Source organism: Sorex fumeus, unplaced genomic scaffold (genome assembly GCF_029834395.1).
Source record: "Sorex fumeus unplaced genomic scaffold, SorFum_2.1 ptg000034l, whole genome shotgun sequence".
Taxonomy (NCBI): Eukaryota; Metazoa; Chordata; class Mammalia; order Eulipotyphla; family Soricidae; genus Sorex; species Sorex fumeus.
Genome location: NW_026606091.1, coordinates 36,900,001 through 36,922,822, shown reverse-complemented (window position 1 = coordinate 36,922,822; position 22,822 = coordinate 36,900,001). Strand labels below are relative to the sequence as shown.

Sequence of the window (22,822 nt, the reverse complement as noted above, 5' to 3'; positions counted from 1 at the left end):
TCCTGCTCTCCCTTAAACACGTATCTCTTTTGCTTATCTCCAGGTCTCTACATTTCCTTGTTTGGAGAAGCCCATGTTCTCTCATAATTCTTCTCTTTTTCTCTCCTCACATCTTTCTAAGTTTCAGTAAACTCTATCTGGCTTCACTAAAAGAAAAAAAAATATAATAAAATAAAAATTTCAGCACAGATCAAAGTTATCTAATTATCTATTATAGATAGGACAGATTCACTTATGATTCCTTCTTTTCATCCCATTTTCTTACTTCTTAATGTTCCTTTCCCCATGTTTCTAGTATCTCAGTTTGCTACTTTCTTAAGATCTTACCTAGTCACTTTCTACATCCCTAAATCTTTTATAAGACAAAATAAATTCTTTCTTTTCCTCCATGTCCCCCCCCCCGCAATTCTCAACAGGACATTAATTTTTACAACAATCAGGGCAAAATAATTTACTCTAAATGTGTGATGGATAGTTCCATAATCATGAGAGTTATTTGCATTTTTAAAAGAGGTTGCTTGCTGCCAAACTTAATGCCTAATTAGTAGAACATAGGATGATGTTACAAGGTATCAAGTCAATATGGGCTTTTTCTTTTTAATTGGGAGAATGAGAAAAGAATAATTAAACTTTGAATATATGATCCCACAGAGTCTGCTCCACTGAATTGATCTGAATTTTTTCTAGACCCTTTTCTTCTTCAAATTTAGTTCCTATAAATTCTCTACCAACTCTATCTACATATTTATTTGTGTGCTTAACCTAGAAAATTCAGGGTCTCAGGTAACGGAAACAAAGAAGTTGATATATGAGAAGATACCATTTGAGCTTGTGATTGGTATATATTAACTTGAGGTGAGCCCATTTTTCATTTGAAAAAAAAAGTGATTTAAGAAATATCTTTATCATTATTATTGCATAAAAGACAAGTCTTATGTTGGGAATGTGGCATTTAATATTTTTGCCATACAGAAAACAAGGTAAATACAAGGAGAATTTGAAATCTGTCCGGGTATAAGCACATCAAAAAAAAAAAAAAAAACCAAAAACCACCACCAACAACAAAAGAGGTTTTCAAACTCAGAACTAAATCTGGGCCTGACAAGAAGTCTCCCAATGTCCTCAGAACTTGAAAGTGTTCACAAGAGTCTACAAACTACCATGGAGGCACCTGCCAGGAGCTTGTCACCACAGTCTTGGTACAAAGGAGGAAGTTTGAGCTGAGGGATGTTTAATGTCACGTCTAGAGCAAAGTGTGCTGAGAATAGACTCCTATATCCAGACTCCAAAGCACCTCTCATTGCAGACCTGGGCTACCTCCAGAATTACTCAGTTTTAATCTGCTGGTACCAGGAAACACAGATGTGCACAAATGCACATTTTAAATTGTGAGCATTTGGATTTCATTTTGTTTATTTGACTCTCCAACATGGGTCCTGAGATAAGTAGTTATTTCAAATCAAGTAATAAAAAGAGCTTCATCTTCTCTGGGCCACGCAATTTTGAATTCAGCTGATCATTCCACTGTCAACGCAGCTGCAGTCAACTTAGAATTCCAGCTCTGCTGCCACTTGCTACCTGATGGCTTTGTGCAAGTAACTCAACTTTTCTCAAATACAATTTCCTATTCCACAGAATGGGAATAGTAATACTAACCTGATCATGCTTTTGTGACTTGACAGTTAGGTTCTTTCTCACGTGGACTATTGTCACAGTCTCAGAGCTGGTATCCTGACTTCTACCTATATCATCTATTATCAACAGAGCAGCTAGAAAGCCTGGGAAAAACTTAAGTCCTATCGCTCTTCTGCTTCAAGCCAAAGCAGATTCCTCAGTGCCTCTCATTCCTTTCAGAGTAGAAGTCAACGTTACAAATTGGCTTATGTCATCTGCCACCTGATCATTGTCTCTCTGACCTCACCTGCCATACTCTCACCTTGAATAATTTTGCTCCAGTAACTTTGGAGCAAACTCTCACTACTTTTCAAACATACCAGAAACATGTCCTCCTATTCTATCCCCTCACACACTTCAAGGACCTCTGCAATTGCTCTTCGCTCTGCTAAAAAACTCTTGAGTATCCAAATGACTCCCTTCCCTCACCCTGCGTCATGGTCTTTATTTTACAGTTATCTACTCAGAAAGGTTTCCCCAGACTCCCCTATCAAAAATGACAATCTGGAGCAATAGTACAGTGGGTAAGGCGTTTGCCTTGCACACAGCCTACCTGGGTTCAATTCCCAGTGTCCCATATGCTCCCCTGAGCACCACCAGGAGCAATTACTGAGTTAAAGCCAGGAGTAACCCCTATGCATCACTGGGTGTGACCCAAAAAGCAAAAAAAAGACAAAAACAAATAAGCAAACAAACAAAAAGGACAATCTTCTCTCATAATACTTCCTTTTGGTTGCTCTCTTATATAAGTCCATATCAACTGACTTCCACTGGTTTTATTGTCTCATATTTTTTATTGTTTGTCTTTCCCACTAAGATATGAGCTCAACATAAGCATTTTGTTCATTTATTAACGCTATGACTTTGGAGGAAAACACTCAACTTTTCTAAAGTTTATGTATGGCCAGATAATTCTATAAGCAATGTTTGGAATACTCAGATTAGAAAAGGGAACATAGAAGAAAAGGGAAAAAAAATTAGGATTTTATCAAAAAGCCCAAGAAAGAAACAAAAGAAAGTGCAAGAAGGCCTGTTCTCTACCACTTATTCAGTATTTGCTGAATACCACTATTGTTTTCTCAATGGCCTGCATCTACACTCACCTGGACACATGGGTCATTCTCCTTTCTATGAGTGATCAGATAAGTCATGGACTTATGATATGTCTAACAAACATGCAGTCACTCTAGGATACCTGGAACCATTAGGAAGATGTATTCTTCATCAGCAAATTTTCATCAAAACTAAATTTGGGCATTTATGTAATACCAGGTAAAGAGTATTCGATATGCCAGACACAGTAACAACAAAGTCTCCAATGGAGACGTTACTGGACCCGCTCGAGCAAATCGACGATCAATGGGAGGGCCTTTACCTTTACCTTTGTGTGATACCAAGAATGAAAGTAGTCACTCACAGGCATCATCATTATCTGGAATCTTCTACTTCTGAATGCTTGTTCACACATACACAAACACACCTTCTTTCTTCACAATTCACAGATTCCTAATTTGGGGGCAATGCACCATAGAATTGTGCGCTTTTCTTATTCAGATCCCCTAAAGTACTCCTCTAGAGGAGGGAGGGTTTCAAATTGGCTGGAGTGGTTTATTTCCCATGCCTAAAACCCTAGAGCCTCCTTCTCATTCAGCTGCTCCTGTGACTTCCACTATTCCCATTGGGCCCCCTTTCTTCTCTGGTGCCCCAGCCTGGCAAGAGCTACTTTGAATGTCAGCTAAACTTTGCTCAGGGATGCAAGTTTAACTGGGAGAACTCTTTCTGAGGAAAATAACATTTGATTTGCAACTTTCTTGGGAATTTTCTGTAGCTAGAGTCTTCATCCTAAGGATTTAAGAGGGGTGGAGACGACCTCAAGAATCAAAACAAATCTCCAGAGCTAAATGCTAACTGTATTTGCATAACAATCATGCTGATTCACACAGCAGGATAAGGTCACGTGAAATAAATTGCCAAGGGCACGGTTCAGAGGAACTGGTATTGGAATTCTGACTTGCTGATCCTTCATGCTTGCTGAGCCCCATAGATGGGCTCCCCCATTCTCCTAAATCGTACTGTAGTAAGACTAATTAATTGCTTAAATGTAGTGCCTATGGGAATCCACAGCCGGCCCTCAACTTCTCTCTCTCTCTTCTTTTCTTTTTGGGTCACACCCCACGATGCACAGGGGTTACTCCTGGCTCTGCACTCAGGAATTACTCCTGGCGGTGCTCAGGGGACCATATGGGATGCTGGGATTCGACCGGAGTCAGTAACGTGCAAGGCAAATGCCCCACCCTCTGTTCTATCGCTCCAGCCCCTCAACTCTCGCTTTTCCTTCTAATTCCTGATCATTCAAATCATGGAGGAGGAAAAGAGCAAATCATAGCCCACTAACCTCATTGTATTACCGCGCAAAGGAAAGAACTGACCAGAAACAGTCCAATGGAGGGCTCTTGGTCTGACCTGGAAACTCCTGAACTGCGTAAAACTCTCAAAGTCATCTTCTCCTCGCCTATTTTCTTGATCAAGTAATTGCTACGAATTGATGGTCTGCGTTCCCCGACAAACAAAAAGGGGAAAGGGGGTGAGTGGGGGAAACCTTAGTATCCGCAAAGGCCCTCTTGCCAGAGAGAAGAAAACTGTGATGAAATGTCTAAAGGATTCTGACTTGGTCCCCTCGGCTAGAAGCCCCTTTCAAGCGACACGCCCAAGAGAAGCTGCAAAAATCACCGCCGCTTTCCACCTAGCCGCATGCACCGCTGGATTCGATTTCCCCGAGGCGACTCGGAAGACTCATTTCGCGTGGTTCCGGCGTCCTCGCCCTTTGCGAATTGTGCAAAGTCCGACGCCTGAGTCTGGGAAGCGGGAGGACTTGGAGGGGCGCGGGAAGTGCCACCCGGGTACCTCCTCATCAGTGGGCGTTTAGCGCAGCCAAGCGACAGGCTGGCGCCAGGGCTCAGCCACCGGGAGGCGCCGGCTGAGGCGGGGAGAACTTTGCGCTCCGAGTAGAACCACCCTTTGCTGGCCAGTCGCGTCGCTCCTCCAAGGAAGCCAGCGGCGGTGGCGACTGGGCGGAAAGAGGACGAGAGGAAGCGAGAGAGGAAGCAGCGGGCACCGGAGCAAAATGCAGCCGGCGCTGGGGGAGCCCGCGAGAGCGTGGTCCAGGGAGGAGCGGGCAGCTTTGGGCTTGTTGGGCGCTTCCCGGGCGTGAACCTCTCGTGCACGACCCCAAGGAATAAGGGGGTCTCGGCCTGGGCGGAGAAAGGAAAAGACCCCCAAGTGAGCGCGTCTCCACCTCCTCGCGTCCCAGCTCCCTGCTAGGAGCTCGGGCTTCCTCCGCCCAGCCTCCCGGGCGGGACCCGACGCAGTGCTCCAGCCGCCCTGCAGATGGGGCGGGCGGGGAACCGGCGCCCAGGACGCGGGTGACCAGCGCGGGCCCGCCCGCCTGCCCGGCTCCGCGCGGGGGACCGGGCGGCTGGAGGATGTGAGGCGCCGGGACCGGGGAGCTGAGATCGCCGAGGGCGCGCCGAGCTCCAAGTTGCATGGCCCGCACGCCGCGGCTGCTGCGGCTCCCGGGACCGCTGCCCCGCGTCGAGTGAGCCGCGCTCGGGACCCGGGGGGCGGAGACCTTAGGCTGCGGCTGCCGGCGGACGAGCCGGGCGCTGGAGGGGGCGCGCTTTCTCCCTGCGGGTCTCAGTAATGAGGAGACTGAGTTTGTGGTGGCTGCTGAGCAGGGTCTGTCTGCTGCTGCCGCCGCCCTGCGCCCTGGTGCTGGCCGGAGTGCCCGGTTCCTCCTCGCACCCGCAGCCCTGCCAGATCCTCAAGCGCATCGGGCACGCGGTGAGGGTGGGCGCGGTGCACTTGCAGCCCTGGACTTCGGCCTCCGGCTCGGCCAGCCGCTCTCCGGACGGCCACCGGGCAGGGGTGCAGCGGGATGAGCCCGACCCAGGCTCTTGGCGGCCCCCCGCGCCCTCTGCGGGCGCGCGCTGGTCGGGAAGCGCCCTGCACGGCCGGGGCCCGCCGGGCGTCCGGAAGCCCGGGGAGGGCACCGCGGCCGAGACCCTGTGGCCACGGGACGCCCTCCTGTTCGCCGTGGACAACCTGAACCGCGTGGAGGGACTGCTGCCCTACAACCTGTCTTTGGAAGTCGTGATGGCCATCGAGGCGGGCCTGGGCGACCTGCCGCTCTTGCCCTTCTCCTCCCCTAGCTCGCAGTGGAGCAGCGACCCTTTCTCCTTTCTGCAAAGCGTGTGTCACACCGTCGTGGTGCAGGGGGTCTCGGCGCTGCTCGCCTTCCCCCAGAGCCAGGGCGAGATGATGGAGCTGGACTTGGTCAGCTCGGTCCTGCATATTCCAGTCATCAGTATCGTGCGCCACGAGTTTCCGCGGGAGAGTCAGGTAAGAGAAGTCGGGAGCGCGCAGTGGAGACGGGCGCCTCTGGGGGTCCCGGACCTGAGCCCCGGGAGAAAGGGGGTGGGGGCCAGTGCGGGGGGACGCGGACCTTGCAACTTTGATACTGAGTCGGGCTATATCCGTGGTTGTCAGGGAGCCGGGCCGCAGTAGAAGTTAAAGAAAACATTTTAAGCACGGCTGGATGTAAAAACGGGAACTAGGAGATGGAAGGAAGAAAGAGAGAGGGGAGAATAAGTTGCGGGGGACGGGGGGCTCTTCTTCGTGTTGTGTCCGGCTGGCTCTGGGAAAGGGATTTCTGAGGTCTAAGTTCAGGATCTTGGGCAGTTCTCGAGGTTGTGAAGACTAGCGCGCTGATGAGGGCGGAGAATCTCTGGCTTCGTTGGAGTCTTGCATTCCCTTGAGTTACTCTCAGCCTGTGGCAGAAGAGAGCTGCATCTGCTTAGCTTTAGGGGTGCCTGCGCTGGTGTGGGAAACGCTTCCCTCCGCTTGCCTTTGAGTGGTTAAGAAATTTGCAGCTAGCACAGAAGCAGTGGGTAAAGAGGAGCGGCTATTCAGTCTGTCTTGGGCAGTGGAATGCCTTAGAAATAAAAATAGCATAAAAAATGCTATATACGCAGTAGCATAAAAATGGATGGGGTCAGGCATTCATTTAGGATTGTTTCTTTATCCCTACTCCCCCCCTCCCCCACTCCCCTTCGTAATTTGGGTTCAGAGACTGGCTAGATGTAGTCGTTCTGTTGCGATTGCTTACAAATACAAAAAGAAGTCAATAATTGAGTTCCTATGGGTTAAAAACACTGCACGTATTTTTTCAATAAAAGAAGCTATCTGTGAACTTAACTGCTAACAACGATCATAGTACTTAAGGAAAGGGCAGAATTCTTTAAGTAATCGGAGTTTCCTGCATGCTGAGCATCATTTTTAATCAAAACATTGAGCCTCATTAAGCCTTGCACAGAATATTTAAGAAATTAGAGCTTTGGTCTTGACCCCATTTTATAGATTGAGAAACTAAGGAAAGTTTCAGAACTTGATCAGCATTGGTCAGTGTACAAGTGAAAAAATCCAGACACTGGAGAATATCTATCATTTCATTCTGTCCCGTTAGCTGGAAAAAATATTTCTAATTATATACACACATATAATAAGTAGATGAACAAAAATTAGAATATATAAAAACTAAAAAGAGTAAGGTAAATGCAAGTGAAAAGTTTCATAGAATGTATGTACAAAATATTAGGGAAGTTCGTAAAATTTGTTTTTTATAGAAAAATGAATCTTACATTATTAATGTTACAGAGAGGGGGCCCAAGCTACTTTCAGCAGTTGCCAGAAGATTCCTATTTAATGCTGCACTGTAGAGATTTGATTTGCAGAGTGAGGACTAATTAACTTATATCTAAAATATTTCCATCCCCTGAATCTGCATGACTGTAGGTAGCAGATGGAAAGGCATGGAAAACACAGGTGTACAATGCTGCCAATGACCAAAGTGTTCTCAACATGAAATTGCATTCATAGGGTGCATCATTATAATATGTATGCAGAATCAGATCTAACAAGATGCAAGAGTCAGCATCACTTGCTTCTCATCATTGCTTCTTTATTACCTAATACTTCATAAGGTGCCAATAGTGTTCCCAGTCTCCAAGCTCCTGTCCATTTGCAGATTGTTTGGCAAGAGTCTTAAATAGCAAGAATTTTACCATCCCCAAATTAGTGTTCCTTAGTTAGAAGGGCAATTGTCTGTGTATGAATTTGTATAGTACACAGTGTATTATAAGGGAACCCATAACAACATGGAGTATGATGCAGAATTAGTAGACTTTGAGGCCTTTGGACCTCTGGGCACATAAAGTCCTCAAAGGACAACCCTTACAAGCTGATAATAAAATAAGTACTCTGCCAAGCACATTTACTTCTGTAGTTCCATTCAGAAATGTATTTTAAATCACTGTTGTCACTGGAACTTTCGTGGCATACATCTTGAAAGGAAGAGATTATTATATTAACCCAAATCTAGTTTGCCCAACTGAGGACATTTTCTTTCATTTCTCTTTGTATTTCAAATTCAAACATCTCATCTTGTCATACTTTTAGTATATTATCTTAATGTTATTTTCCAGTGCCCTATATTAAGAATGGGCATTTCCAAGCCAAGTCCTTTATTCATCAAAAATAACTGATCTTTCCTTATCTTCTCTGAAAAGTAGATCTTTCTTTCATACACTTATTTGATTTTTTAAACAAACTTTCTAAATGTCAAAGTAATTTCACACAATGAATAAAGTTGCCTTAGTTTTAGCCACCATACTCATAGAGTCCACTGCCTAATGACCTAATTTATTGATTGTGTGTTTCCTTTCATTTTGGGGGGAGGTGTCATTTCCTTTCATATGAAGACAAAGATTAATAAACAATGATCTAATATGAGCCTGTCACAACACCTTAGTGGAAATAGATACCAACAAAATGATCAAATGCCTGAGTCAAGCATGCTAGTTTTAATTCTGTCTACTTCTTATTTGAAACAAGTACTTACAGTCACCAATTTGGAAGAAACCAATTTTTTTTATAGAAGGAACATCCTTAAAAGTACAATAGCCAACTATCCATCTCTTTGAAACCATGTGTGTTTTAACACTGAATAAAAGTTTAGTAGAACATTTTACATAGGGTCAGGAAATACTTCCTTCTTCCCCCAAAACAGCTAACTCAATTCATTTAAATGATCCTTTCATTTCATAGTTCTAAACCCCATTCTTAAAACCATCCATATGCTGCTTCAAATGGATCCTGTTAAATTTATGTTTTATTACATTAAGTTCTTATATATTTTTTTCTCTTCTGTTTCTGTATAACTTTTTTTCTTTCAAGGGATATGGATAGTTTCTCCAAAGTTGGCTCCTTAATATATACCTGATGAGGTAGTAACAACTACATAATTCTTTTTTAACAGATATATTTCAGGACTACAGAGATAGTGCAAAGGGTAAGACCTTTGACTTGCTTGAAGAAGACACTGGCTTGATCCCCAACACCACATGCAGTCCCCTGAGCAACACCAGAAGAGATTTCTAGGCATAGAATCAGAAGAAAGGCTTGATTGGGTATAACCCAAAAATGAAACAAAAAAATTTAAATAATGGCGGTATATCTCATGTTAATTCCATATCGGTTCCACTAGAGAGAGTGGATGGAATAATATATTATGCTTAGCTTCAAACTCATGCAATTAAAAATCTTCCATTTCAACTTTTGAAAGGTTGAATATATCAACCAAGATTTGCCTGACTCATGAACTGTATATACTAAATTATTAGTATATATGTACTCCCATGTAAATATAAAAGTTTTGGATGCTCCAATTTTTCTGACAATATATGAGCAAGTACTTACTAGAATTTGGCTAGCACAGCACCACTTTTCTATACAGTGGGGAAAAATGATACCACCACTACATAGGTATCTCATGAGGGGACAAGTAAAGGACACTGATTTTTAGTACATTTTCTCTCAAATGAGATCATTTTCCCTAAACTGCTCCATATGAAGCACTGTTCTTTTTCCTCCTGGGAAATGTTTTCTTCTCCAGTTTATGATAAATGGCTGATAGTAACACCTAATTGTTGCTGACTTGAAGATAAATGATTTCAAATTAAATATCAAGTGATGCAAAACTTTTATTTGGATGATCTTGAAGAACAGAGACCTGGGACAAATTTGGAAGTTTTTATTTTTGATTTTGTGGATTTCTTTTTATAATATATATATATTTGAATAAGTAGAGCAGAAGAGATAAGCAGACAGCATTTAGTGGTCAGTTAATCTGTCTCATCTGTTTTCTCTGTGTCTGTCATAATAAAGTCATAGAGAATATTTGATCTTGATCTTCTTTGATCTTTGTTATATCTTACAGCTAAGTTGTGATTCAGTTGTGTAAGGTTTTGAATAATCCAAAACCTAATTATATTTATTTATTTATTTATTTATTGGGTCACACCCAGCAATGCACAGGGGTCACTCCTGGCTCTGCACTCAGAAATTATGGGACCATGTGGGATGCTGGGAATTGAACCCAGGTCGGTCGTGTGCAAGGCAAATGCCCTACCCACTTTGCTATCGCTCCAGCCCCCCGAAACCTAATTTTAGTGTTTACTTCCTTACTGCTTTCTTTTTCTGATACTGCAGAAAGGACAAGGCATTTGTAACCAGGATTTTGTTTTCTTAAATACTTTCAGTTTGGTTAAAGAATACAATGTAATTGACAAACATATTAAATAGTATTTCTAAGACTTCAGTCTACCTCTGCCTCTTATTGGCAATTTAATCTTTGGCAAGTGTCTCTATGGACATCTATGATACCAGTCAAAAGTTGTTCTGTGAATCACATGCGAAGGTGATATACTCTCACTAGAATCATGGCCTAGGTCCTACGAGATGGCTCATTGGGCTAGAAGGCATATTTTGTGTGCAGGAACCCCAGGTTTTATCCCCAGCACTACCCATCCCCTGACAGATTAGTCTCCAATTACTTCATTGTGAGTTGCCCCCAGCACTACCATGTACCCCAAGTGCAAAATGAATAAATAAATAAATAAATAATAAGAGTGACTTATCTCCATCATAATAGCCAATCAAACCAATATATGATTCAGTACAAAATATCTTTACATTCCACCTTTTATTTCTTTTTCTCTTTAAACAGCAAAGAACAGCTGAGTTCTGCAAAACCACCCAAAACCCCAAAATATCTGTTAACCTGAATTGGTTGCACACTTACCAACAACCAGAAGTGGTAGATATTATTTCTGTGCCAATGGCAATGTTTTACCTATGATACATCTTGCACTCTCAGTAGCTTGCCGGGCTCTCCAAGAGGGGCGGAGGAATCGAACTCAGGTGGAGCGATAGCACAGAGGTAGGGCGTTTGCCTTACAAGTGGCCAACATGGCCAACCCGAGTTCGATTCCTCCGCCCCTCTCGGAGAGCCCGGCAAGCTACCCAGAGTATCTCGCCTGCACGGCAGAGCCTGGCAAGCTACCCCTGACGTATTGGATATGCCAAACACAGTAACAACAGCTGTTGTCTCATGATGGATACGTTGCTGGGCCTGCTCGAGCAAATCGATGAACAGCGGGAGGTCCGTGACCTTGACATCCTGCACAGTTGCTAGCATCATGGATATTATGATAAGAAATTCAATAAGATTCCCAGGATTTTTCAGAAATATTGGTCTCTTACATTGGTTGTGGATTTTTCCTGTAGGAAAACTTAGAGTAAATCATTTGTGTCTATTGCTACCCTCATTCCATTTACCATACCACTATACACTCTTCAGGCATTATTTTCACTTAGTAACAAAAGTGATATGTTTGTCCTACTGGCACAAGTTCCTTATTTCATGCACAGATAACAAACAATTTGCAGATTAGATGCGTTGAGTACCACCGCCCTATACAAATAGGCGGAGCATCCCTAGTGAGATCTGCTCATTTTGGTGGCCTTGTTAAATACAGAAATGAACATATTTTTGTCTTTTCTTCTATGTCCCTAGCTCATCTCCTACTTATATACATATAAAAACAGAGGAACTGGGTGGCATCAGAAATATGATACCATACCTATGAAAACTAGGCAAGAAGTGAAAAAAGACATCTGAGCATTGCATTATTGCTTTTGGTGCGAATTTATAAAAAACTAATGGGAATATTTAAATATCTCGTTTGTCTTAGTCAAATCTTAAGAAATGGAGGGAGAAAAGAAAAATGGGGAAAAGTTGAACAAGGAGTGATTTGGCTAACTGCCCGCACATCCACATGCACTGACCTATTATCCCCAGATCTAAAATCTCAGTGAAATTTGCACATCTGAATGTAGATGATTCAGACACTCTCAGAGAAGACTGTGTATAATCTCCTACATTGAGGTAGCAGGTGATTAATATTGACTTAGGCTGGTATTGTAACAGTTGGAGCAAATCCTAACATTGAGCAGGGATGTTCTACATTTGAGATTTCAAATGTTCAAGTGGTAAAGAATTAAGCAAGATGACTTGTTTTTCATTCTGGCTGAATTATGCCACATTGCTATTTGAGATATAGACATGGAGCTAGAGGAATCTTACATATGGATTCATAGCAATTTTGTTTTCAAGGATACTATACAGTGTTAATATAATCCTCTCAGTACTGTTAGATAAATAACATGTATGTGAAGAAATAGCTCAAAACCTTGCATGATCAAGATCCTAAGTTTGATCTCCAGCACCAAATTGAGTTTCTAGATGTGATTCTGGTGACCTCAGAGGGAAGTAAGTGCTAGGAAAAGGTACTAGGGTGGGAAAATGGAGTGGAGGACACATTCAAAATTAAATAAAATTTAAGAATTCAAGTCTTCTACCTTACTCTCCAGTAATGTTTTTGCTGAATTTTTAACATTTATACTAGTGGGGCTGAAGAGATAATACAGTGGGTGAGTCGCTTTTATGTAACCAGCCTGAGTTCAATGCCCAGCATCCCATATGGTCTCTAGAGCCTACTGGAGCTTATTCTTGAGACCCAGGAGAAAATCCAGAGAACAGTTGGGTGTGGCCCAGAAAACAAACAAACAAAACCCATTTATACTATATTCAGAGTTAGTTCCAGGCACCAACATGAAGAAAAATGAAGGTGAAATACTGTTTTGAGCATCACTTAGAATTACAGTGCCCTGGAAAGCACCTGAGATGAGCAGTATGTACAAAAATGAGCAGTATGTAGCAAAAATATATTGTCTTGGAGGTCCACTTTCAACAAGTTGCTCCTTTGTCTGGGATCTAAATTATTGCATCTTTAGAATATTTAGATCAGAGACTAATGTTCTACTTTGATAATATCAGGGAGAATTTGACAATTATCTACTTCCCTAATTTCTTACAGGAAGCCTTCATGGTCCACATTTAAGAAGCAATATAATGTAAATAGCATTTTTATCTTATTAACAAATGTGTTGATGCCCAGTTTCTGGGTGCTTGGCTCTTTAGGAAAAGACTGGATTAGAGCATTGAGCTTGGGCATCAGTTTTATGTAGCATTTCTTAATTCTAATTTTTTCTCTAACACTTTCCATGTGGACAAATGAAAGAAGAAAATAGCTAAATATGAGGGAGAAGTATCTAAGGTACAAGGGTTGACTTACTTTTGATGCAGTAGGCTAACCACTGGTCCTCGAGCTTCTCGTCAGAATTCCTGGAACCTGTGTATTTGCTTCCTTTTATGATATCGAGGACTTTGAAGCCATGGTTACATTAAGAATCATGAGATATACAAGTTATATTGTATTATCCTATGAGATACATGAAGCCAATTCAAAGAATGGTACAGAGCTAGGCAAGAAGGTGCTAAGATGTTGCTATGAAAAGAGATATTGGGGTGATGCATTAAAGGGCCGTAAGTCAAGTAGCTTCTAGACATTAAAACAGAACAAAACAAAACAAGAAAAGACCAAGATTTATTTTCTTAGTAGTTCTAGAAGGTTGGCCGCTTCCCCACCACACCCAGGCACTTCCAGGAAAAATCCTGAGCTGCAGTTCAACCTCTAAAATCTGTTGGGTGTGCCTTCACCCCCAAACAAGAAATTCTAGAAGGAATGCTGTCCTACTAACAACTTGACTTGAGTCCAATGAAACAGCTTTAAAACATGACATCAATCACAAATAATTAGAGGCTAACTCTGTATCTCAAACAACCGATCATGGTTTTTTGTGAGAGCAGCAATTAATACTTTTGGCCACACAGACAGGCATGCTGAAGAGATAAATGTCATAGGTTGTCATGGTCCAGTTTATTGTACAGTCATATTCAGACTCAGCTTACATATTCTGCAGCTGGATGCAGGAAAACCCCAAAGACATACAGCTAGGGTCTTTCAAGATACAGTGACCATGGTCCAAATGATATTTTAGGCTTCTTGGCAGAGAAATGGACTGTTTACAAAAGAACACTCAAACTTGATATGGGTGAAAAAATTCAGAAATTTTCCCTTTTTAGTGCAGACTTTATGAGTTACTAATGGAGCTGACTTATGGAATACATTAGCTCAAATTTTAAGAGACAATTGTACTATTATGTTAAGGCTTATAGCAAAAAGACATCCTTAAGGCAAACTTTTATTGAGTTCCAACTATGTCAAAACTGATGCATGCAATGGGAGGCACTTTATAAATGCGTATTGCTTTTCTGAATATGAAAGTAAGTCATACTCGCCACTACCCCTTCGGGTCCACATATATTTTTGAATAGAATTTTGATATCTTTTATTTTCTTGAGGCTCATGGTTTAAATGTTTTAGAAGTAGTTAGGGGCACAATTTTTTTTTCTTTACTGTCACTCTAATTGGACACAAATAAAAGAACAAGAGACAGAAAAATATTTTGCTTTTTAAATTTTCTGACAGCAACATATTGGCATGACTTTTGACACTTGGGAACTCAGGGATGATGGTATTTCTGTATTTAAAGGTGAGGTTCTTGCACTTGATAGAGCTTGGTCCAGTCCCCAGCAACGCATATGGTCCTCCAAGCACTCCCAGGTGTATAATACCTGAGCTCAGACAGAACCAGAAATAATCCCGAATCACTACTAGGTGTGGCCTAGTTCCCTATTCTCCCACTGCCATATGGGAGATTCTTTGTATTTGCAGTCGAGAGTGACTGAGTTTGCAGAGCTTCGAACAATAACACGAACTGAATCTTTAGTAGCATTCTCAAGAATGACCAGGGGCTACCTCTGCCCCTTTCTAAGAGGAAGTCAATAACTAGACTTTTTTTCAGTAGATCCTTCAGTGCCTACACAGCCTACACATAATCTATTGATTGATGTGTTTAGTATTTATTGAAGGCACCGGTTTAAAGCCAAAAAAGATGGATTAGGAATCTCCAGATTAAAAATGAGAAACATTTATGTCCATAAACAAGCTCTGCTTAGAGCTTTTCTTTTTTCTTTTTTCTTTTTTGATCATACCCGGCAATGCACAGGGGTTACTCCTGGCTCTGCACTGAGGAATTACTCCTGGCAGTGCTGGGGGACTATATGGGATGCTGGGAATCAAACCCGGTTCGGCCGCATGCAAGGCAAACGTCCTACCCGCGGTGCAATTGCTCAGCCCTGGAGTTAGATTTTGTTAGAGTCTTTCACTAACAGAAGCACTCCGGCTCCATTGCGGAATTTTATTTGTTTTGTTCCAACCAACCAAAGGTACTCAAATAGGAATTCATTAAATCAGAAATTTGCTTTGACAAACCATGGCGAATTTAACAGATACAAATAATGGGCGGTTATTGTGCCGGTAGTATATGAGAAATTTATTTGAATTATATTATACATTGTGTTTTACATATGCAGAAGTGCTTCAACGTATACCTGAAAATAGAAGATAAATTCACTCCTGAATTAATTATAACCATGTGTCATCAAATAGTGGCAGGCACACAGAGCCATCTAGTGGTCTCTAAAATACAACTTAAAATTAAATCATCCTAGGATTCCAATCTCCTGAATTAGGAAAGGACTTGAAATAACTTTTAGTTATTATTTTAATTATTCCTTTTCTAATAGAAGACCGTAATTCAATAGAGAAGGAAACTTTTTCTGCCTTTCCTTAAACTTCCTCAAAATCAGCAATTCTGCTGCCTTAACTACAATTGTAGTTACAAAACCTAAAGTAAACTATCTGAAATGTACTAAGAGAAGAGGTTAAGAAGGAAATGGGAATAAAACTACAAACTTTAGAAATGTAGAGTGGTTAGGTTTTTTAGCAGCTTCATTTGCCATAACTTTAGTTTCATATTGCAACACAAAATATTGCAGTCATTTTGTTGTAGATAATTCTTGAAGGCATAGGCATATATGCATCTTAGAGATCCCGGCAAGCTACCGAGAGTATCCCGCCTGCATGGCAGAGCCTGGCAAGTTCCCCGTGGCGTATTTGATATGCCAAAATCAGTAACAATAATGGATCTCATTCCCCTGACCCAGAAAGAGCCTCCAATATGGCAGCGTTGGGAAAGACAAGTAAGGAAAGGCTGCTAAAATCTCAGGGCTGGGACAAATGGAGATGTCACTGGTGCCTGCTCGGATAAATTGATGAACAGCAAGATGACAGTGACAGTGACAGTGATAATTCTGAAAGTTAATAAAATAGAAGAAAAAATAGCACTGTAGCACTGTCACTGTCATCCCCTTGTTCATCGATTTACCCAAGCAGGCGCCAGTAATGTCTCCATTTGTCTCAGCCCTGAGATTTTAACAGCCTCTCCTCTCTTCCTTCCCAACTCTGCCATTATTGGAGGTTCTTTCAGGGTCAGGGGAAGGAGACCTGTTATTGTTACTGTTTTTGGCATATTGAATATGCCAAAGAAAAGAAAAATTATCCATAAATCTACAGCCCAGCGATCTAGATTTATGTCTGTTATAAAACTGGACCCATGCTGCTTTGTGAATTTTTCACTTTTTAAATGTATGTTTTATAGAGAGAGATGTTATATATCTGAAGTCATTATAAATATATGCCTTTGATAGCTCCTTTGTTTTTTAATGACTCAATTATTTGCTCTTTAATAACTTATTTTATGACTTGTTCAGTCCATGTTGGACTGAAGTGATAGCAAAGCGGGTAGGGAGTTTGCCTTGTACAAGGCCGACCCAGCCGACCTGGGTTCGATTCCTCCACCCCTCTTGAAGAGCTCGGCAGGCTACTGAGAGTATCTCACCTGCACAGCAAAGTCTGGCAAGCTACTTGTAACGTATTTGATATGCCAAACACAGTAACAACAAGTCTCACAATGGAGACGTTACTGGGCCCGCTCGAGCAAATCGATGAACAACGGGAGGATAGTACTACAGTGCTTCAATCCATGTTGCTTTAATCCAGGTTTTTCTTATTAAAAAAAATTAACGATTGCTACTTCAAATGCAACTTTAACAGACCTATCCTCCTAAACATTTTATAGTACCGTGGAAGTTTATCTGCTTGAGTTCTGTGACATCATCATGGTTTCCTTTTTCTGCTCTTTCATTGTCTTATACTGCTTATGCTTCATGTCTTTGACCCCTGATGATAATCGTGATGTAATCACTGTGCTGTCGAATGTGACAGCAGTAAACTATATGAATGCTTCATTTTAAATTACTTTAAAAGGTATAACATGTCCTTCCATTTCTTGGGAATTTAACCCTAGTTTAGGTGCTTGATGGCTCACCCTATTTGTAGTGACTACAGTGTATTTCACCTTAATACAGAAGGTTCTATTGAACAATTTTCTTGTGTCTCTCTATGCAACTGTAAGGAACAGAAAAAGAGTAAAGGGATTTGTATGAAGTACAGTTAGGCTGCACCTCTAAAAGTTGTTCAAAAAGCTACTCTTCTTTTTTTTTTCCCTTGGGGGTTTTAGTAACTCTTCCGTGATTTCTCACTTTACATCTTTTCCTTTCTCCTTTTAGCTTCTTAGTATAATGCTTTTTGTTAATGTTGTTGTTATTGTTGTTGTTGTTGTTGTTTTGAAGGGAGAGAGAGACACATGCACTAGTGCTCAGGACTTACTTATGACTCTGTGCACAGGGTAGCTTCTGGTAATTCCCAGGAGCCCATATGTACTGCTGGGGATTAACCAGGATTGACTATGTGCAAGACAAATACCTAAATCCCTGTACAATCTCCTGACCCAACTTGGTAGAACATTTATATAACTATGATTCTGGTTTTACACAATAGGATATAGCTTGGGTGCTATATAACTTTATAGCTCATCCCTGTTTCTGTCTTTTGATTCACATTCTCCAGACAGTTAGTTGACTGTCTCAGATTGATTGGTTTGTCCTCCATTCACATTTGTATGTCCTCCCTTAATCCAGTGACCAGTGGTCAAAGCCCCCAGTTAACTGCCTAATATAAATTTTAGAGTAACAACAAATAAAATAGCCAAATTTATTTTTCTTACATTTTCACAGAGGAAACAATAATATAGGCAAACAGAGCATACCAGGGTATGATTAAGTAGAATGCAAATATAATGGAGAAAACTGAAGCAGAGTACAGAATTAGAGAATGGCTATGGTTAGTCAACAAGGCCTTTCAAATAGGGAATGACATAAAGAGAGACTCGTGCAAGTTGCTTAGGAAAGAACATTATAAGCAAAGCGGACAAAAGTGCAAATCCCCTATGGTCGGAATGTTTATAAGCAATGAATATATGCTGGGTGTAACCCTGGTGGGCTCCAAGAGCACTCGGCTGCTACCATTGTGCCTTGCAAAGCACAGAACTATCAGGTCCTGGCAGAATATAATTGAAAATCACCTGAATATTTTAATAAAAAAAGTGTGTGACACTTTTAATTGCTTAATGTAAATTATTATATTGAAAATCACCTCTCTATTATATATCTAATAGAAAGACATACACAGCCAAGTTGTCACAATTTGTGGATGAATTAAGCTCCAATTCTGAATTGATTTCTCCATCGAAACAGTGTTATCTGTGGTTGTTAAGACCTCAGACCAGGCCACAAAAAACCTCTTTGACCTATAATGTAGCAGAACTTTGGCATTAATAGTTCAATAGATGCGAAATACTGTGCATAGCAGCCTCTTTCTATTTAAAACGAAGAGGAGGAAGTAAGGAGGAGAAACAAAAGTTCTGGCTTTAGTATTAGTTGATAACTCTAACATCATCTTTATAGCCTTGGAAAAAATCTCTGAGCATCAGTTTCCTTCATTTTAAATTATATATAGTCACTAATCAACTTTTGAATGCATGCTATGTTTATTTTTTAATTATATATGGTTTCAATGGGTTAATATTAATAAAAATGCTTTGTAGGTTCAAATTTAAGAGACATTTGAAAAGTATTTTTATTGGAAAATCTCTTTTCTGAGGAAAAAAAAAACTAGTTTCCATTTTGTAAAGCCAGGACACATCATTTTTAATTGAAACCAGGTATAACATCCTTGTTCTATTCTTTTGCAATGAACCAAAGTAGTCATACAGTTACTTCAAAATGGCCACCGGCAGTTAGAAAAAGAAGCACAGAGAGCAGAATTTTACACTTCTTAAAGATGTATTTTAAAAATGCTTATCATAAATTTTAAAAAATTAGTCTTTCTAAGGGCTGGAGCAATAGCACAGCAGGTAGGGAGTTTACCTTGCATGCAGTTGACCCAGGTTCGATTCCTCCATTCCTCTTGGAGAGCCATTCAAGTTACTGAGAGTATCCGTGACGTATTCGATATACCAAAAAAAGTAACAAGTCTCACAAATGGAGATGTTACTGGTGCCCATTCAAGAAAATCGATGAACAATGGGATGACAGTCTTTCTAAAGAAGACTTCTAAAAAAAATGCTTCTTATAGTCTCCAACTCATTTATCCCTAAAGAGCTAGAAGAGAATTTTGAGAAAGATACTGGTTAGTATGAGAGATACTTTGTAAATCAAATTTCAAGTTACGATTGCTTTCTTTAATTTATGCAAATATTAAGATTTTTGAGTTCAGATTATTCAGAAAAGACTTATTTGTAAATGGATAGGTTCTTGAAAAATAATTAAGTACCTTTTTAATATTTATTCCAAATCTACTTTTATCATTGCTGTTGAGAATCTATTTATAGATATTTTCTTCTCCATGAGAATATAGCTCCAACTAGGTCAGGATAATGGGTAGGATCCCCTTCATACAACGTAATACTAGGAAAATTCATAATAAATATATACTCTAAACTCTGACCTCAACCTTTCTGTCTAAAATATTCCTATAATATTTCAAAACATCCTAATTGGCATCTGCTCCTATTTGTAACTCCTTTATTATAGTCTCCAAGTTACTACCCCTGTGGCTAAACAAAGACGTCCTGCTTCTTGCAGAGAAAAATCAAAACTAATGCATTCTTTTGGAGAAAAGAAAGGGTTTTATGTCAGGTCAATCAACAAGGAGACAGGAGAAAGACAAGACTCAAAACTATCTCCTTGTCAGCTGGCCTATAATAAAGTCCATTTTTTAAAAAAGTCTTTTGACTATGAATGTGTTTTGCAAGAGTTCTTGCTCGGAAACAACTATAATTACTGAGACTTCTCCTAGTAATTATACAGTCCTCCAAAGACCAAAGTGCTGTTAACCACCTACTTAAGGTTTTGTAACACCCAGTAGATCCAAGCCCTCACTTCTGATCCTGAGTAGCCATCTAGATAATTTTGTATCAAACTTTTACATTAGTCCCTATCTCACTACCATGTTATACTTCATTCCCTTCAACAGGCTGCCAGGGAACCTCTATCTGTAAACAACCAGTGTCCCATCTGGGTTATCCTGATTGTTAACAATCTTGATTTCTTGCTGTCAATGCAAATAGAAGCCAAAACTATGTTCGTGGACTGAGAAAATTATAGGATTTTAAATTGTGTGATCATTCAGCAGAGACCAGAGATATGGCTCAGATCTGTCTTTCCAACCTTGGGGCTGGTATGGGACCAATTATGATGTTAGAGGAAAGGCCAATATAGGTAAGGTTGCAAAAAGGTTGATTAGGATAAAGTTGATTAGTGGGTTTTTAATTACTGTGTATAAGGGAATTAGCCAGTTCTTTCTGTAATGGGATTTCTTGCTTTTAAATAGATTAGTAAGGGTTTGTCTCTTATTTCTATGTTCAGCAAAGGTTTGGAGTTACTGAGAGAACAGTTATCAGTGCAGGCACTCTGACTCTTGGAAACTGTGTGGGTAGGTATGAGGACTGGGGGAGGTGAGAGATGGTTAGTTCCTGTTTAAATGAATTTGAATAGTTTTGACCCATGTTTCATCAGAAAGATGAAATTTGTAAGCTATCCTGTTTAAAACTTTTTACTGCTTTCTTACATGTGATCTCCCCAGTTTAATCCCTGGCACCATCCCCCTGAGCACCACCCAAATGATTCGTGATTGAGCACAGAACCAGGGGCAACCCCTGAAAAACTCTATGTCCTATTATTACTGATTTGCAATGAACTTACTTTATTACTTAAACTAAATTCAGAATGTTATAGGAAAAGGAGGATGGAGGGGTGGGTTGAGGGGGGCACACTGAGACACTGGCGGAAGGGAGTGGTGAGGGTTTGGCATTGGAACATTGTATGCGCGCAACCCTATTGTTAATAGTATTGTAAATCATGGTGCTTAAAATAAAGCTAATTTTTAGTAGTAAACAAAAAGTTTGATTGTTACAATGAAAAACCTCCAGTGCCCCAGCCATGATTGGAGGTGAACTGTGAAAATTAATGCACAATAAAATCAAACCAATTCTAGCTGGGTGGAATTACCTGTGCCCTTTTTCAAAAAGGAAAAATTTCAAGTCTGAGAGAAGTGTTAAAGACTTGCTGACACCAAACTGAGGTTTTCTCCTTGAATTAACAGAAGGATTAAATGCTAATTGAAAAGGGATTAACTTTCTCACTGTGTGATTTAGTGTTATTTAATGTCAAGTCCCTGAACAACCAAAAGTTCTCTCATGAACCACCCACACTCTGCCAAACTCCAGTCTATAGGATGAATTCCAAGCAGCTAAGTGTGGTATTCAAACCTTTAATTACCTGAGTCTTACTTAACTTTTCTCATTTCTTAGTACTTACCTTCACCCTTTCCACTCTTCTCAGCAATGCCTAAACATTCTACTGTTCCAAGGCTAGACACACAAAGGCTGTTCTGTTTGAATTGTCCCTTTCCTTCTATCTGCTTGAAATTCCTAGTCAACCTTCAGACCTTTGCTCGAATGTTACTTGTATGTAGAGAATTGTCTAGCTCTTCTTAATACAGATAACTACTTAAACGACTTGTGAGTTTCTTCTCTGTACATTCCTTTTTCTTGACAGATCATAAAGCATTAAGTGAAGCCCCTGAGGTCTGAATCCTGAGTCACAATTAGAGTGTTGGTAAAATCATTTACTCTCCCCACCGCCACCACTTTTGTTAATTACTGTGGTTTACAAAATTGTCCATGATGATTTGTTAAAGGAATTCAATATTCTAACACCAATCCCACCACAACTGTCACTTCCCTCCACCATTGTCTCCATTTTCCCAAACACTCCTCAAGCCTGTCTCCACAACCCACAATTATTTATTTTATATTGCTTCTTACCACCAAATAGCTAACAGAATGATGAAAAAAATGTATTTCCATAGAAGAAAACTTGTGAAAATTGTTTTATCTGATCATGGGGATACTAAGTCCTTGTCTGATGACTTACTAAGCTATTCTTGCAAGTTAATCCTTCTGTATTGTTATTTTATTTTATTTCAAATAACAATGTTTTTGTTATTTGGGATTGGTTAGCTTCTATGTTACATCCCATCCGATCTGTTGTGCTACTACTGGGATATCAGTGCTATAGAGTTTGAAGAGGTCAGAAAATCAGAACATATAACTGGGTAGTCCAGTCAGAGGTCTGACAATGGCTTTGGGGTCTGGGAGCAGCTCCCTGCCCTCGCTGTGATTGCCTCAGAGGTATCATTCAGGAATTGGTGTCCAAGATATTTTTGTGGTTAGTTGGTTTCTTTAGAGATTTATTTATGAGTCTCTGGAACAAGACCAGTAGATGAGCTTACATGGTAGGAGCAGTGGAACATAGGCTTGGCTGCCGGGTCTTCTGGAAATACAGGAGGTTGGGGAGGTGGCCCATTCTCACTCTGAGAAGGCCTGAGTTTTCAGCCACAAAGACCCATGTACCTGAAATTCT

At 40.6% G+C, this 22,822-nt stretch overlaps 1 protein-coding gene across 1 annotated transcript in view; it reads left to right on the top strand.

The window, feature by feature from the left end:
• The first annotated feature begins 4,970 nt into the window (after positions 1 to 4,970).
• GRIN3A (glutamate ionotropic receptor NMDA type subunit 3A) overlaps positions 4,971 to 22,822 on the top strand; it is a 216,105-nt gene continuing 198,253 nt past the window's right edge. Inside the window, exon 1 of the mRNA XM_056117035.1 lies at positions 4,971 to 6,072. Coding sequence (XP_055973010.1) covers positions 5,374 to 6,072 — 699 coding nt within the window. The 5' untranslated portion in view covers positions 4,971 to 5,373. The remainder of the gene's footprint in view (positions 6,073 to 22,822) is intronic.